Below are 18,631 nucleotides of genomic sequence, written 5' to 3' on the forward strand. Positions count from 1 at the left end.
GTTCTAGCTTTACCGGTTCGCCAAATACAAACGGTACCATATTTAGTACCTTTTAGTACTTTTAGTACCCTTCCAGTTCGAATTTCCAAAAACCAAGCCTTATCTGTCACCTTCGGACCAAGAGTGACCCTCACCCAAAATTTCATGATTCTAGCTTCAGCCGTTTCGTCTGGGCGTTGATGAATCAATCAGTCAGTCAGTCAGTCAGTGAATCAGTCACTCTACTCTTTTATTAATATAGATAATAATTGTTAGTTGTCACTTAATTTCTTTAATGTGGTCCTCGGACTTTGAAATTATGAAATATGAATAAATGTCAAATGTCAATTTTAATAATATGATTATTTTTATGGAACATATTCCCAGTATCCATCTAGAAATTTGACACGATCTCACCAAAATAAATTAAACTTGGGTTCCTCTAGGTAGGATACTTATGTCATAATTAAGAGGAAGGTATGCCGTTAATAATGAAAAATAATACAAGCCAAATTTTTTTCAAGAAATTTTGCAAAACCAAATCGCAAAGTGGCTACCCTATTTGTTGATAGCTGCACGAATTATTTTCTTGAGGTCTTGAATCGACACTAGGCGGTTGAAGTAGAAGTTAAATCATAGGATCTCGATGGCCACGTAGCGTCATGTTGTTGTATCATCTCTCACCGTAACTGTTGATCCCAACTCATTTGCGAAAAAGTAAGGTTCAATGACCACGCCGGACCATAAACTACACCAAATAGTTACAAGTTGAGTATGGAGAGGCTTCTCAACAATAAACGCTGGAATTTTTCCACCATTTTCTGTATTGCGATCCGAAAGGTGGTTTAACGACGATTCAAAAGTGCTTTTGTTTTGCGAACTGTAACTGCAAAATTTTCACATATTCCATTTTTTTGTTTATAAATTTTTAGAAAAATAAGTTTCTTTTTGAAGGGAGGAAATTTCTCCCAGTCGACTTTGCCGACAGCTAAATACACTCAGCATATGACTTTACAAATAACAAAGCAATGACAGGAGTGGTGGACCAAAATGACAATTGAAGTTTTCAAAAGTATCCATCGTAAATTTTTAGGCATTTGTAGGTATTATACCGAATTTACTCGAATGAGTCTTCGACAATTATATATTTGTGTTCGAGAGGTCTTATCGCCGATGACTCGTACTCGTACCTATATGATAAGTTAAATATCTACATAGCCAAAAATTCAAAACGACCCAAGAGGTTGTTGTAGTTGTTGTTGTAGCAGTGTTTTATTATTATGTTTATATGTTCGCTCTCCTGTTCAATCTGGCTCTGGGTCTATCTCCAGTTCCAGGAAAGTGGCTACTTCGATGGGATGTAACCACACATCCACTGGTTTTAGATGAGTACGTCTGGCGGGGCAGTTGAATAAGTGCTTAGTATGGTGCGGGCCCATGCCGCATACTGGGTAGATGTCTTGCACGGTCCGATCGATTCAAGCCCTCTAGGAATTTAGGCGACTGCAATATCCCGAGCGTAATTGAGCCAAAACGACTCTGGTTTGTCGTCGCAGCTGACGCTCTTCAGCTGCGATAGATGTGGGATGTACTCCGATGACTGCATTCACACAATAATTGCTTATGGTCTTAGCAACTCCATCCGTGTGAATGCTGTTCAAACCTGCCTGATATGCCTGTTGATCTAGAGGTTCTCTCCTATATTGTTGGACCTCTAGAGCATGAATATCATTCTTGATATGCCTGGGTGTATCGCTGGCCAGCAGATGGTGATTGGGATGGCTCTCACGGTAACACCCGAGCAAGTACTGCAACGATAGCATCTCAATATGTTGTCGTACTGGAAGAATCTTTGCCTCCTCATGTAGATGGTCCACTGAAGATTTGAGGAGGCACCCTGTTGCTGTTCTCAGGGCGGCATTCTGACAAATTTGAATCTTATCCCACTGCGTGTCACATAAATTCGGGGACCAAACTGGAGCCGCATAGCGTACCACAGACCGACCTGTCGCTTTATACGTGGTCAACAAGGTTTCTTTATCTGCACACCAAGTGCTGCCGGCTAGGGACTTGAGGACCTTGTTCCTGCTTTTCATTTTATCGCAGATAGCTGTGGCATGCGAGGACGACGTGGAAGTGGTGTCGAATGTGACCCCTAGAATTTTGGGGAAGTTTGTGTTCGGAATTCTGCTACAATCGACCCTGATATTCAACTCTCTTTTTTACTGCGCCGTCCATGTGGTGAACAGAGTGGCCGTCGATTTAGTGGCGGATATCTGTATATTCCGCGTGTGGAAAAAAGTGGTAAGATCGGTTAAATAGGAGTTCAGTCTCTCACAGATGTCATTAGGGTAGGTACCTGACGCCAGGATCGTACAATCATCCGCATACGTTACGATCTCAATACCATGTGGGGGGGGGGGGGGCGTAATACCGGAAAAGTAGAGGTTAAACAGTTCCGGAGATATCACCCCTCCTTGGGAATCTCCCTGTTTCACTCTACGGGGCTTGGATTTCTTGTTCCTGAATTCCACGTACGACTGGCGACCACATATATAGTTGATTATCCGACGTTTCAGACTTGGCAGCAACCCTCCTGCTCGATGTCCTCGAACAACGTGAACCAAGAGGTGATCTTAAACTGCACTTTTTGATTTTTTTTTTGTTTTTGTGTGTGGTACTCGAAGGAATTGGCCTATATAGTCTTTCTTCGAAAGTAATCTAAATCTGGAAGGGGGTGGGTTACTCGAAGGAGTGAAAAGATATGGTGCATGTTCAAACTTGATTTAAGTTTACAAAAATTATTACGAAGAGCAGAGTTGCGAATAAATCGGTTTATCCATTACAGAGTTATCGAACAGTGTCGGCCAGAACTAAACCACCCCATTAGTAAATTTTTGAAAATGATAATTATTTTAAGAAATTTTATTTATTTATTTATTTATATCTTGATTATTACATAAGGAATTCAGAATTTAATGAACTAAAGTGTAAATTCAAAAAACATTTTATGTCGCAAATATAAGCGGACAAAACTAAAGCATCCCCAATTCGAGGTACAACAAAAACTATTGAAAATGATATTTCTTTGCGTATCCTTATCATATAGGATATTAAATTAATTATTATTTCAGCGAAATAATTAATTTTCGGAAAATTTTGCTTAAATCCTCAAAATTCTGAAAATCGGGAGGTACCGTTATATGGGGGCTATACCCAAACGTGGACCCAGGTCCACGATCTTTTGTGGATATGTTTTGTGACCACTAGGAACCCTAAGTGCCAAATTACAGCTAACTCAGTAGGAAAATGCGGCTTAAATCCTCAAAATACCGAAAATCGGAAGAAACCGCTATAAGGGGGCTGTATCAAAACATTACCCGATATTGTTCATAATCATCCAAAAATGATGCTACAACATCTTCTGGTGAAATACAAAGTCGCTTAGATTTAAAAATTAGAAAAATAACGATTTACAGAAGAGCGGTAGAGGCAGGTTTATTCGGTCGACGACCAGCAAATAAAAACCATTCATATCGTCAAAAAATGAAAAAGCCACACTTAAATTCGCCAAGACACATTTGAACGGAGGTATCAAAAAATTGACGTTTTCTGATGAATCTTAGTTGAATTTAAAGGATTCGGATGTTATAAGGTGTAGATCAAATGGGCAACGGTTACATTCTAAATACCGTAAGGGCCAAGTATCCGCGTAAATGTACAAAACACATTTGCATTTGAAAAACGATAAGTTCTAGGACAGAGAAGCCATTACATAGTCGATACGTCCGAAGATTTGCTTTACCACCAATGAAACCAGGTAACGTAATTTGGTGACTATGTGGGTTCGAGTCCTTGGCTTTCCTTTTTCACTTGCAAATAATTTCCGATCATCAAGCTTAACTCTAAACGAGAAAATTAATGAAAAATCATTAAAAATGATCTTCGCCCTTACAGGCAAAATATCAAAAAAACGAAAGAAAATTTATTTGAAGCCGCAAAAATAGCCTGGGAAGCAATATCGCCTGCAATAATTAATAACGTAATATCCTCTATACCTAAAAGATGTGATTGTGCCATCCAGAATAAAGGACCCGCAACGAAATATTGATTTCAATAGTTGTTGTTGTACCTCGAATTTGGGGGGCTTTAGTTTTGTCCGCTTATATTTGCGACCTAAAATGTTTTTTAAATTTTTACTTTTGTTTGTTAAATTTTGAATTCCATATGTTTGTATTTTCCAATAATAAGGATATACCCCCATTATTATAAGTCTTCTTTTGTTATAGTTTGAATTTACCGAACAGATTTATAGCGTTCCGGTAAACTTAAAGTTAAAAGTGAAGATTGAATTGCACGGAGGAGCTTCTTTGAATTAACTTTCATTGTAAAAATTATATTTTTAATGCCTCCAAATTGGTTTATTTTGCGTTTTCAAATCCATCAGATAGTAAAAGAACACATATAATAATGGCCCATAGATGAATAAAAAGAAAAATATAAAACAAATTTACAACATTGTTTTCTTAAAAAAATTACCATTTAAAAAAAAAAATACTGATGGGGTGCTTTAGTTTTGGCCGACACTGTATATATGTAAATAAATATTGCCATATAAATACACATATCGCAACTGTCCACCAAAAGGATGGTAACAAAATTGTTAAATTTTCACTTTTTGTTAAAAAAAGGATAAATAATGATAAATAATGATCCACTTCGCCAATTGTAAAAATCTCACATTATTTTGTCTACTCTTTTGTCAAAAAATGCCGTTATGTCACTCTTCATGTCTTCAGAGTCACTACTTGTATATCAACTGTGTTTTGTCCAACTATCATATTTTGAGTTACTACTATTTTGTTGAACAGGTGCTATATGCATATGCACATATATAAAAAAAAAAATAATTGCACCATTTAAAGATTTATGGAAACTATACCCAGGCAAATTGTAAGATATTATTCGTAGACGCCTTTTTTGGCTGCAGTAATTAAGTCTGTTATTAAAAAATAATTTATGCAAATAAAAAAATAATTACATATTAACTCCAAAATTGATTGCTGGATGATAGCTTTACAAAAATTGCATAATATCAAACTCCAATAGATAGGGAAATTAATCAATTGGGTGTTTATGGCTAAATATTTTGAATACGAAAAAAAATCAAGAAAAAAACGACCAACAAAATAAAAATATAGTGAAAAGACTCCATTATATTTTATGTATAAAGAAAGCTTAAGAAAAGCAAGTGTGGAAAAAATTATAAAAACAAATTGAAAACGGCACGCATTCACCAACTATTTGTGACATAATAACGATGATTAAAACACTCTTGGCATGATATGATACCAAGTGTTGTTGTGTGAAGCTGTAACAACAGCCGCATGAAAATATTGAACAAAAATTACCCATGACTAAAGGCGATGACGTTATACATATTGAATTTAGAAAAACTGTTTTGTTGTGTGTTGCTGTTCAAGTAAATATTGCTTTAAGGCTGCTCTGTTAAATTTACATAACAGCAGGACTTTATGGCACGAATATTAACATAAACAGGATATTTGTTTAAAAGAAAACATTAGTGGTTTGGGTAGGAAGTAAAATGAATGTAGCAAAGTGTTCTGTGGGAAATGACACTTTGTGTTTTTGTTTACGAGTCTGTTTTTTGTTTATTGGCTATGCTCAACCGCACTTTTATTCATTTTTTAAGTTCTTTTGCATTTCTTGACCAAATAACAAATTTATAAAGTTGGTATTTTTTATTATTTGGTTTATTGTAATGTCTCGCACTGAAACTGTGACAAAGAGAGAAAGTGTTATTATCCAAAACTTCCATCTTCTTGTACCACAACAAAAACTCTCACTCAAAACTACAAATTCCATGCATAAAAAAGGAGTTGTAAAACTCCGTGGGTTCCATGTTTTTTTGTGGCGAAAAAGTGAAAACTAGTTTTAGTTAACATTAGGACTGCTATTGAAAGAAATAATTGTTAGAAAAAAAAACTTAAAAAAAAGGTTCATAAGCCTACTAAGAAAGGCATAATTTCATCATTAAGAAGTTTTGAGTTGAAGATACTCAAAGTTGTTCTCCGAAGACCATTATCGAAATTAATTTATGCTTGAGAGAAATATTATGATGTGGACCAAAGTCGGCCACTTCCTTTCGATAATTAAAGTGCCTTCAGATCATTTTAGTTAATTAATGACCATAAGATTTTTCAGATATTTTGGGCCACTATCAGGTAAAATGAACTTGCCTGTGAAAAATATGATATCGCTACAAACAGGATCACAAGGACACATTTGGTGAAAAAATCAATACAATCCTCGAACAGCCCCTAAAATCTACGATTTGGGCAATCGAATAGTTAGATTCGTAATTTATCGTGCTCATCAGTTGTTATTGTTGTTGTAGCAACGCATACATCTTAGTTTGTATATCGTTTCAGTTATTTGGTTCCTCTATGTCCAAATTCACAAATTCTGCAAGCTAGTCAATGCAGCGTCAGTAAAACAGATGCTGCGTTTCTGTAGGGGCCTGCGTTAGGTATTGTGCTGTTAATTCGGGATCAATGGGAATTGAAACCGCTTCTACGGGTTTTAATTGACAGCTGGCGGTCTGCGTTCTACTGGTTGTTGTTGCTGTAACAGTGTTTTATTATTATGTTTGTATGTTCGTTCTCCTGTTCAATCTGGCTCTGGGTCTATCTCCAGTTCCAGGAAGTTGGCTACTTCGATGGGATGTAACCACAGATCCACTGGAGTCAGATGAGTAGGCTTGGCGGGGCAGTTGAATAGGTGCTTAGTATCGTGCGGGCCCATGCCGCATACTGGGCAGATGTCTTGCACGGTGCGATCGATTCCCGCCCAAAAGGTATTTAGGCGACTGCAATATCCCGATCGTAATTGAGCCAAAACTACTCTGGTTTCTCGTGGCAGCTGACGCTCTTCAGCTGCGATAGATGGAGGATGTGCTCCGATGACTGCATTCACACAATAATTGCTTATGGTCTTAGCAACTGTGTCCGTGTGAATGCTGTTCAAACCTGCCTGATATGCCTGTTGATCTAGAGGTTCTCTCCTATATTGTTGGACCGTCGTCTCTAGAGCATGAATATCCTTCTTGATATGCCTGGGTGTATCGGTGGCCAGCAGATGGTGATTGGGATGGCTCTCACGGTAACACCAGAGAAGATACTGCAACGATAGCATCTTATTATATTGTCGTACTGGAAGAATCTTTGCCTCCTCATGTAGATGGTCCACTGTAGATTTGAGGAGGCACCCTGTTGCTGTTCTCAGGGCGACGTTCTGGCAAATTTGAATCTTATCCCACTGCGTGTCACATAAATTCGGGGACCAAACTGGCGCCGCATAGCTTACCACAGACCCACCTATCGCTTTATACGTGGCCAACAAGGTTTCTTTATCTGCACCCCAAGTGCTGCCGGCTAGGGACTTGAGGACCTTATTCCTACATTTCAGTTTATCGCAGATAGCTGTGGCATGCGCGGACGACGTGAAAGTGGTGTCGAATGTAACCCCTAGAATTTTGGGGCAGTTTGTGGTCGGAATTCTGCTACCATCGACCCTTATATTCAACTCTCTTCAATACTGCGCCGTCCATGTGGTGAACAGAGTGGCCGTCGATTTAGTGGTGGATATCTGCATATTCCTCGCGTGGAAAAAGGTGGTAAGCTCGGATAAATAGGAGTTCAGACTCTCACAGATGTCATCAGGGTGGGTACCTGACGCCAAGATCGTACAATCATCCGCATACGTTACGATCTCAATGCCCACTGGAGGGGGCGGAATACAGGAAAACAGTTCCGGAGATATCACCCCTCCTTGGGGAACTCCCTGTTTCACCCTACGGGGCTTGAATTTCTTCTTCCTGAATTCTACATACGACTGGCGACCACACATATAGTTGATTATCCAACGTTTCAGACTTGGCCGGAGGGTTGTCTGCTCGATGTCCTCGAACAGCGTGGAGTCCTTGACAGGGTTTTGATAAGTCAAGCGCCACCATCACTGTTCTATCACACGGCCGCTCCTGGTTGAGTCCTCGACAAATATGAGGGGAGGTGGCGTGCAGCGCTGTTGTCGTGCTGTGCTGCTTACGGAATCCATGCTGATGATCGGCAACTTGATAGCTATTTCTAATGCTGGGAAGGACTAAGGCCTCAAGGGTCTTCGCTACAGGTGACAAAAGCGAAATCGGCCTGTACGATTCACCTTTGCTGGCATCCTTGCCTGGCTTCAATAGCAGGACCACCCTGCCCATTTCCCAGACTTCGGGAAAATAAGGGTGGCTAGCGACAGCTTGAGAACTTTCGTGAGATACTCCACTCCCGGCTCATCCAGCTGTTTCAATATTACCCTGGAAATTCCGTCAGGGCCCAACGCTTTGGATGATTTAGCGTTCCTGATGGCATTCGCAACATCATCCATTGTAAACTGTGGTGGTTCATCCTCGGCAGGAAGAGATCTAATGCGACGTAACACTCTTCTCTTTCCCTGTCACTCTCGGGGTGCTCGACAAACAGTCGTTTGAAGTAACTTGCACACCACACCTCTTCGGGTCAGTCAACGTAACGTCGCCAAACGTGACTGAGGTCCTGTCATCCCTCCTTCCGGGGTTCGAGAGTGACTTAACCGTTGTCCACAATCTACTTATACCGACTCCAATGTTGCAACTCTTCAGATAATTTAACCACTTGTTCCGCTTATGTTCGCCGACCAGCCTGTTAACTTCCAGTGTCAGCTCCCTGACTCTGGGGTCGTCGGGGTTGGTTCGACGAAGCTCATCACGGTCATTTGCTAATCCCGTCGCCTCTGCTGGGAAATTTGGTCTTACTTCGGGTATTCGACCAGCAGGTATATGGCGAGCGGCTGCAGCATTGATGATGTCTCGGAACGTCCTTTCCGCTACCCGAAAATCAGAAGGATTGGGCAATTCTCTGAAGCGGTGATTGGTGAACTCTCTGAAACTCGGCCAATCAGCTTTCCCATGATTGACGAATGTGCGGCGTTCGGAGGTGATGAAATCGGGTGGTCTGCTGATGGAGACAATTATGGGGAGATGGTCTGAACCAAGGGAAATGACGGGTTGCCAGGTGACTCACTTATCAGACCAGGTGACACGATGGTTATGTCTGGCGAACTGTGACACGCTCCTCTAATTCTGGTAGGGGCGTCCTCATTGACCGAGCAAAACGTAGAGCTATCAATCTGCTCAGCCAGCGCTATACCTCTCTTGTCGTTTCCGAGGGCCGAATGCCACATCTCATCATGCGCATTAAAGTCCCCCAGGACCAGACGATCATGACCTTCCAAAAGCGGGCTAATGTTAGGTATGTGTTTGTGCTGATCTGCTGATTTGTGCAGACAGATTAGCGGACAAAGTTAGATCGACTCCAAATTATCAGGAATGTATTTGGTCTTATCATAGATCATTGTGGTCAGCATTACATAGCAGTTTCAACCCAACCCGAAAGGTGCTCCTAAGTCGAAATGACTGGGAATGTCCAGAAAATATGTAAACCTCACATTCAGCCTCAGTTCCTCCATAGGAAATTGACATCTAAATCCCGATGGTGGAAGTATGGACTTCTTCCCGAAAGTCTATAGATCGTTGCGATCAGCATCACAAGGTCTGACAACCTATGACAAACATATTACACAAATCGGACGGGTGCTCGTAAACAATATTTAAGTGGAAATGATTGGGGATGCAACGTATTTATCCCCAATTCCTACATAGGAAATGAACATACCCCCAAATTATACTTCATACTTCATTTATGTACACCCTAATATAAACATGGTATTCTTCTTCATTGCGGCACAATAATAATAACATAGAAAGAGAGAAAACAGAAACCAAAGTAACAGCGGGTCGGAATAAAAAAACAAGAACAACAACACAAACTGGCATATAGTACAAAACCATAAACATCAACCCCATCGTTTCGTTCGTCATCATTTTCATCGATGTTATGTTTTTATCCGGCAATTCTCATGACAACTTTAACTGGCACACTCTCTTCTATGTGCTGTTTTACATTTAAGCGACTTGTCTTACGATTTTTTGTCTCCTCTTTGTGGTGGTTATTCTTGTTAGGTAGAGTTGCAAAACATAGTAAGAGAAATTGAAACAAAATTTAGTTTTGCAATGAATTTTGTGCATAAAAAATCATTTAAAGCATAAAATGATTATTTGTTATAAGCATTTTAAAATTTGTATAACATATTTTTATAAAATACCTTCTTTTTACATTAAGTATTTTTAACAAAATGTACACTTGGTACCATGTTACAAAAAAATGCAACCCTGTGTGTGAAATTTACGAAGATGAGCAAAGAGGAGACAAAAAATCGTAAGACAAGTCGCTTAAATGTAAAACAGCACTATCTCTCGAAAGAACCCTATTTATTATGTACGACAAAGTAGCGAGAAAGGGACAACATTATAAAAACACAAAACTGACGTAATCCTAATAATTTTCTTCTTTTTATCGGGGACTTTATGTCGCCATACAAAAGAAACATAGGAATAAAGAAAACAATAACAATACAAACTTTAATTAATAAATTGTTAATAAATTATTTAAAAGAAATTGGAAAAACACATTTCTTTTCCACGTTAACTAACCTCCATTGTTTTTCTTCTTGTTGTTCTTTAACTTCTTCACTGGAATATGGTGTTTTTTTGCTTGTTCTATTGACCTTTTTCCGATTTCTTTTTTCTTTTCTTGTTGGAGATAATCTCACTTTTTATTCAGGTTTCTATCCAACTGGGGTTTTATATTGGGTTTTTATTGAGGAATTATGTAAAAAATATTGCACTTTAAAACTTCGTTTATATTAGAAAATATTCTTTGTAGAAAAATTAATATTTGGGCGTTGACGTTCTTTAATTCTTTTCGATTTTCTTCTTCACAACAAAAATGATGAATTGAAGAGTTTTTATGAGTTCGATACTGAACACGCAAGTAAATAATAATTTGTGTCTTTATAACTAAATAAATACTTTATGGAATGTTTAATTCATTAATAAATGCTTTTGTTGTTATTTGTGCCTTTACTTCGATAGCTTGTCAACTTTTTTTCGGTAAAAGAAGAAAATATGACGGACGAAAATACTCGCGCAGCACTCACACTCAAATTACACAAATCCAACTGAAGTAGTGCACAAAAGAGAAAACAACAAAACCCAACGAAAATGGAGATAACCGAGTACCTGATACCAAATATTTTAAATCGGTTGCTCTTGAACAGGAACTCGTGGAATTGAAACGAGTAAACATGTTTACTGAAAACCTCGCTTTAATTGAGACAGGGTTGTTGATACATTATGGTTGGTTTACATTTACGAAATCCACTCGATTTCTACTGTCAAATCCATAGGTTAAACGTCAAATGAAATCCAGATGAGATTTCAACTGTCAATTCCATAGCTCAAACGTCAAAGGAAAACTCATCTGAAATCAATTGGATTTCATTTGACGTTTGAGCTATGGAATTGACAGTTGAAATCGAGTGGATTTCAACTGTCAATTTCATAGCTCAAACGTCAAATGAAATCTCATCTGGATTTCATTTGACGTTTAACCATGATGAAATAATAAGGTGGCGTAAAACGGCCAGCTGATTGGTTTCAATCTGTCAAATTTTTTGTTATTGTGAATAAATTGTATGAAAACGTAAACAAAAATTTTGACATATTGAAGAATTTTTGCCCAAAACAGAGTTGTATTTGTGCTACTTACGTGACCTGTTAAATAGATCTTGCGTTTAACCTATGGATTAGACAGTTGAAATCGAGTGTATTTCGTAAATGTAAACCAAGCATTATGTCATGTTCACACGAGCGTTTCAATTACGTTGTTCGCCTGTCGAACGACGTACACGAATTAACCCGTTTCCACGACACCATTCGTAATTAACAGAAACATAAACAAAATTTCCTTAATTTTGTTTCCTTGTTTTCACGAAAATTTGAACCGAAAACACATAAAATATAAATTAAATGAATAGGAAAAGCAATAGACTTTCCTTCAAATGTATCTTCTATATTTAACTACCAACATTTTATTCCTTTTTTTCCATATATTCTGAATAATTTTGTATTTTCAATATATATTTATATGTTTCTATTTTCAAAATTAAAGAGAGAGAGACATGTCAAAACAATGTTTGTGTATACAGACTTTCAGTTATTTGTTTCCTTTTTGTTTCTATTTTTTACGCGATTTTGAACTAATAGACAAGAAATGTGTGTGGAATTAAGAAGGAAACACAATCATCTTCCTTCTGCAGCCGTATAAAATGTTTAGTTCATTAATTTTCATTCATCTTTTTCCTTTTTTCTAAAAATTGTTGTGTTTTCAGCAAATTTTTCAATTTTGAATTTAGACATGTCATAATTATTTTTTTTCGATAAATTCTCTCATTTGTTAAGGGTTGTTTACACCATCTATCAATGTCGTATGAGATGTCAAATTTTCTACCTGCGAATGTTGTACACATAGTGTGACCACTATGAAAATTTTCATCTATCAAAATGATTTGGCAACTCATATGTAAATTTTTCATTTAGGGAGCGCTCTATTTGATACGGCATTCTCGTATGTAAACATAAATTTATCAGCTGTTTTCTGGCATTCTCAAAAAAAAAATTGAAAAACAAAATCTTTTAAAAAAGAAAATGGAAAGTTATGTATATTTAAGTATTTAGAAAAGTAAATAAAGGGTGTTTATAATGTTATTTGTAGATCGATTGGTCGAAAGGAGCAGTGTTGGAAATTATTGCTTTGTGGCAAGACATGAATGCCTCTATAACCCCAAAAACCTATTCTACCACATCAAACATGCTAGATATTCATTTTCCTTCAACCAAAATTAAAAATTTGCGCAAATTTTTAACTCAGCAATAAATGTAAACAATGACAAAAACAGCTGTTTTTATATTTATAGGTTATGTCATACGAAAATAACACTTGTAGGTATGAACGCACAAATTGAAAGTTGTATGGATGACGTCAATTTTGACAAACATAGAGAATGTCGAATGGGTGAAAGAAATGACAGCTCATATGACATTGATAGATGGTGTAAACAGCCCTTTAGGGATGGGACATACTTATTCGTCGTTCAGAGAGTATTTCTAATCGAACAACGTAGGAAAATCGTCGTTCGTTCATAGAATTTTGTGTGGGGAAATACGTAATTTATTCGTAGTTATGGGTCGAACAACGAATAGAGAACGAACGACGTACCGTGGAAACGGGCTATTAGCATTAGGGGCTACTCTGTTACAGTCCTTTTACATTGCATTAGGTTTAGTAAATCTAGTATATTAAAGTCTTCAATTCCATTGTACAAACTTCACATAAATCTCCATAAAGGACGTAATCTCGCCAAAAGCTTTAATGTGAACATTGCAGTACGTAGTGGCACGTTGAAGGGAATAACTAGGCGTTTACACCAGACAATTTGTCTTCAAATACAATCCTGATTTACTAACACATACATACAGTAGCGACCATATAATTAAGAACGACAGCGTATTAAAAAGTATTTGACTTGCCACGTTCCAAATATTTGAATATTTATATGGAATAAAATTTGTAAATAAAGTACTCGGTAAGCTCTTAAAAATAAAGCCAAAACATGTTTTAATTCCTCCTCGCTTATACGAAAGAAACTACGATTTATTAAAATAGGTATAAATCGACCTGGCCACATAATTAAGAACGATATAAGTAGAGTTTACTTAAAGGTAATTTTCATACACAATACGTGAATATAAGCTTCGTTCCAGAACTAAAAAAAAAACACATTTTGTACATTTTTCACCAAAAAAGTTGCAAAATGTTCACTTCTTTTTGAACAAAAACTTTTTACACGACAAATTTGGTCGACCAAAAATGTGCAACATGTTTGTCGGCTTCTGATTGGTTGATTCGCCGACTTTGACATTTGTTCCAGTTTTTTTGACGTTTCTACCATTTTTCCGTTCCCGTACATTTTGGAAAAATGTCTATGTGGAACTCATTTTCGACAGTTTGCTCTTTTGACACTTTTATCATTAAAAAAGTACTGGAACGAAGCTATATTGTTATGTATTTTAGAAATCGGTTACTTTGATCCATTTTTGGTATCATATGTCCTTCAATGGTACATATTATGGTACAATAAATTATAGGTGGGCCAGGTATGAAAATCGCTGAAAAACACAACCCTGTAGCCATGGCGTAAAACGTCAAATGGCATGCAGCAATAATAAAGGTAGATGTATCTGCATAGTTAGCCGATTTTACAAAAACATATGGATTTTAGAACTTCACAGTTTATGATAAAAGCACCAAATAAAGTAAAATATAAAAGACACTAGCTATGTTGCAGAATATTTAGTCTGCTCCAGTACTGCTAGAAAAGACTTCCAAAAATAGCAAAATTTATATCCAAACTTACAACAGTGAAAACAAAAATGTCATTCGCTTCTATTATCTTCTACTTGACAAGTTTATCAAACATCAAGATTGCGGGCATCTGATTTGCATATACGTTGACATTGCAGCTAGAATTTTTATAATGTTTGTAGTTTTTCCGTTCCCGAACTTTCAGAACAAATTTCAATTATAATCAATATTTTACAAATCGTTATTTCGCAAGTATCACTATTAACCAATTTAATTTTGCCAATGCTAATAGAATTTTTTGTCCTTGTTCTCAATTTTAAGATAATATCTTACAGTGAAGTTTTTGTTGGAAAAATTCACCGATGCATCTACCTTTATTATTGTATAATGTCAACAACAGTAAGAAATGTCAACCCTGCTTTTGACAGAAGAAGCCATAAAAAGAAAAAAATTGTAATCAGCTGTTAGCTGTGGCCTACCTATGAATTATTCTACCATGGTACATATTTTTGAATCTAATACTATGTTTACATTTACGAAATTCACTCGATTTCAACTGTCAAATCCATAGGTGAAACGTCAAATGAAATCCAGATGAGATTTCATTTGACGTTTGAGCTATGGAATTGACAGTTTAAATCGAGTGGATTTCGTAAATGTAAACTTATGCTTGGTTTACATTCGGCGTCGTTTCGTGATTTCGAAGGCGTTTCGTGATTTCGCGCGGAATCAAGCAAAATTTATCATGATTTCGCATACAAAAATGAAATCATCTCATTTCATGATTTCAGCGAAATCAACATCGAAATCACAGTACACATTATATACAACCTTGCTTTTGCCTAAAAAAGTACCAAAAGTTGCAACACTTTTCACGTATCACAATAAACAAGGTAGATGTGCGAATTGCTGGAACAAAAAATGTTAATATCATAATTTGTAAACATTGTGAAAAAAATGTTAAATTACATTGTTACAATGCTATTTTCCATTGTGTTCCCGTACTTTTTTAATGGTAATGTTAGAAAATAGACCGAATTGTCAAAAATTGCTTCCCCATACAAATTTTCTTAAAAAATACGGGAACGGAAAAATGACGGAAATTGCAAAAACTCCAGCAGAAATGTCAAAATCAACGTATCAGCTATAATATTAGATACCAATGAACATATGAACATGCTTGCTGCTAGTTTCTACTAGGACACAATTTTATGACAGAAAACAGGAGAAGAGGGTGTTATTCGGCGCTATTTTTGTTTAAAGAGAAGTGCAAGTCTTGCTAGATTTCGGAGTACGGGAACGCATTTTTAGCACTAAACGGAAAAACTACTGCAAGTACTAATATTTTGCAGGTTCTGAACAAATCTTTTATCTATCAAAATGTATTATTATGATGTCTCAACGATAAAATAATTTTTTATTTTTTCATATTATTAATACTATACACAATTAATACGATATATAGATAATTTTACGATAATTTTCCAAATAAAGTTGTAAAGTTCTATATTGTCGTATATTTTTGACGATTAAATCAGTTTACAATAAATTGTTTTGAAAATTCATGTTCGATCAGCTGCGCATATGCATCTACCTTTATCATTGTGATATGTTTGAAATCAACAAAAAATAAGTGTAAACACCGGGGTGTATTTTAGGATTTCGTGAAATCCAGTGGATTTTGGAGCGCAAGTGTAAACTTGGCATTAGCATTACATTGGTTTTTACCCCACTTCTTTGAGTCCTTTACGAAGGAATTGTCTGGAAAATAGAAATATTAACAAGTCCTACATAATTATGCCTACCCCGCCCACAAAGACATTGTGCAATAAAGGCTTTCAAAATATTAAACCTTTATTTTTTTTTCGTGTACCGTTATGCCAATTTTTTGTACAAAAACGAAATTATTTTTTTATTTCCTGTCTACTACCTGCATACAACAATCCTACCGATTTATAAGATGGAAATGGCTCTTACGAAACTCTTTTCCAGACAATTCCCTCGTAAAGGACTCAAAGAAGTGGGGTAAAAACCAATTTAATGGTAAATAAGCGCCAATTATGGAACGACAATCACAGCTTATCGTTCAGAGCGACATCGAGGGAATGAGAGGAAGCCAAAACTGTGGCTTTAGATCGCAAAAATAAAATAAATTCGTTAAATTATGGGTAAGTTTTGGAAAACGTTATTTATGCCCTAATTAGCAAACTTAGACTCAAATACATGAAGTCAGCTATCCTGTCATTTGTAAACGCAGGGTAAGAACCAAGTTTACCAATTTTAGGCCATGTTTATATTATAGCATTTTGCAGGGTTAACCTTCTTCATGAGGATTTGTTTGACGTATATGTAAAGGAATTGACATTTAAAACCCAGTGTGTTTGTTAAATCCGCTTATATATAAACGTACTATTAGGCTATGTTTATGTTATAGCTTTTTGTTGGGTTAACCTTCTTTATGAGGATTTTTTGACAAATGCTTGGTTTATATTTACGAAATCCACTCGATTTCAACTGTCAATTCCTTTGCGTATACGTCAAATGACGTTTAATCAATGGAATTGACAGTTGAAATCGAGTGGATTAAGTAAACGTAAAATTACTAAAATACACAATGTAACTGAAGTTTGACACCCAGTGGGTTTGTTAAATCCGATTATATGTAAACGTACTATTAGTTAAAAAATGATGTATGTACCATAGTACTATAATCTAGAAGGTAGGCCAGGGGCTGGATTCTAGTTCTATGAAAATTTGAAATGCAAATCACGAACCTCCCACATAAGGCAAATTTAGAAGAAGATTTCTTCACCTTCCATTGATGCCAGTTATGTTATGCCAAGTTTACACTTGCGCTCTAAAATCCACTGGATTTCACGAAATCCTGAAATACATCCCGGTGGTTACACTTATTTTTTTGTTGATTTTATACATATCACAATGATCAAGGTAGATGCATACGCGCAGCTGATCGAACATGAATTTTCAAAACAAGTTGTTGCAAATTGAATTAGTCATTAAAAATATACGACAATATAGAACTTTACAACTTTATTTCGAAAATTATCTATATATCGTATTAATTGTGTATAGTACTAATAGATGAAAAAATAAAAAATGAGACATTATAATAAATTTTGATAGAAAAAAGCTGTATTCAGAAACTGCGACATATTTCTGTTATCTGCCATACAATTTTGGCCTAGTAGAAACTATCAGCATGTTCATTGGCATCTAAATACGATATCTGATACGTTGATTTTGACATTTCTGCTGGAGTTTTTGCAATTTCCGTCATTTTTCCCTTCCCGCATTTTTTAAGAAATTCGTATGCCGAAGCAATTTTTGACAATTCGCTCTTTTCTAACATTACCATTAAAAAAGTACGGGAACACAATGAAAAATAGCATTGTAACATAAGGTGTGTTCGTTTACTCAATAATTTGTACAAATTCGTACAAGTCCAGTAACTTCTTGTAAACGACAAAGGCCTTTTGCATTGCACTGTAGAGTAAACGAACAACATCCAGAAATAATTCGTACAAATTTTGAGTAAACGAACACACATATAGTAATTTAATATTTGTTCACATTGCTTACAAATTTTGATACTAATTTTTTTGTTGCAGCAATTTACCATCTACCTTGTTTATTGTGATACGTGAAAAGTGTTGCAACTTTTTGTACTTTTTTAGGCAAACTAAGGGTTGTATATCATGTGTACTGTGATTTCGATGTTGATTTCGCCGAAATCACGAAATGAGATGATTTCATTTTTGTATGCGAAATCATGATAAATTTTGCTTGATTCCGCGCGAAATCACGAAACGTCTTCGAAATCACGAAATGACGACAAATGTAAACCAAGCATTAATGTAGGTGGCCAAATAACAGAGTTATACGCTAATATATCCATAGAAACCCTATTTTAGGGCAGCTGTAGTCAGCGACCCACCATTTATAGTCTGGCACTGGATGGCAGCTGATATTAATATTGAATAATCTTAAACCCATGAAAATTATTCCCGAGGTGGGCACTGGTGGGCATCATGACTAAAACCTTAGGTCAAATTTATGTATCTGATCGAAATGGCATTACTACGAAGATATACAGTGCACTGGAATTCCACAACACGTTAAAACACTTTTTTTAAAGAAAATTAAGCTACTACCTTGTCCTTCAAAATCCACTATAATATTTTGTAATTCATATTAATTTC

General features: G+C 36.3%; 2 protein-coding genes across 46 annotated transcripts in view; both read right to left on the bottom strand.

Moving 5' to 3' along the window:
• tmod (tropomodulin) overlaps positions 1-18,631 on the bottom strand; it is a 484,472-nt gene that overhangs the window by 106,328 nt on the left and 359,513 nt on the right. For 2 of the 45 annotated variants that reach the window (XR_012409099.1, XM_073961003.1), the window contains exon 1: positions 10,640-11,178. The exons of 40 other annotated variants lie outside the window; for them this stretch is intronic. Coding sequence is in view for 1 of the 5 variants with exons in the window: in XM_073961003.1 (XP_073817104.1) it covers positions 10,640-10,645 (6 nt within the window). In the remaining 4 variants the exon portion in view is untranslated. Of the gene's footprint in view, positions 1-10,639; positions 11,203-18,631 lie in introns of those variants that run through there. 3 more of the 45 variants (XR_012409097.1, XR_012409074.1, XR_012409098.1) reach the window with 2 other exon arrangements.
• LOC141389477 (uncharacterized) lies at positions 6,660-11,180 on the bottom strand. The gene is made up of 2 exons (XM_073961005.1): positions 10,397-11,180; positions 6,660-10,033 (listed from the first exon to the last, which is right to left on the bottom strand). Exon 2 carries the CDS (start codon positions 7,192-7,194, stop codon positions 6,670-6,672), a length of 525 nt encoding a protein of 174 aa, XP_073817106.1. The 5' UTR covers positions 7,195-10,033; positions 10,397-11,180; the 3' UTR covers positions 6,660-6,669.

Source organism: Musca autumnalis, unplaced genomic scaffold (assembly GCF_047663935.1).
Source record: "Musca autumnalis isolate F117 unplaced genomic scaffold, ASM4766393v1 scaffold_1, whole genome shotgun sequence".
Classification (NCBI taxonomy): Eukaryota; Metazoa; Arthropoda; class Insecta; order Diptera; family Muscidae; genus Musca; species Musca autumnalis.

Excerpts from the sequence above, each read along its gene's own strand:
- LOC141389477 (XM_073961005.1), bottom strand. The coding sequence starts at position 7,194 with ATGCTATCGTTGCAGTATCTTCTCTGGTGTTACCGTGAGAGCCATCCC.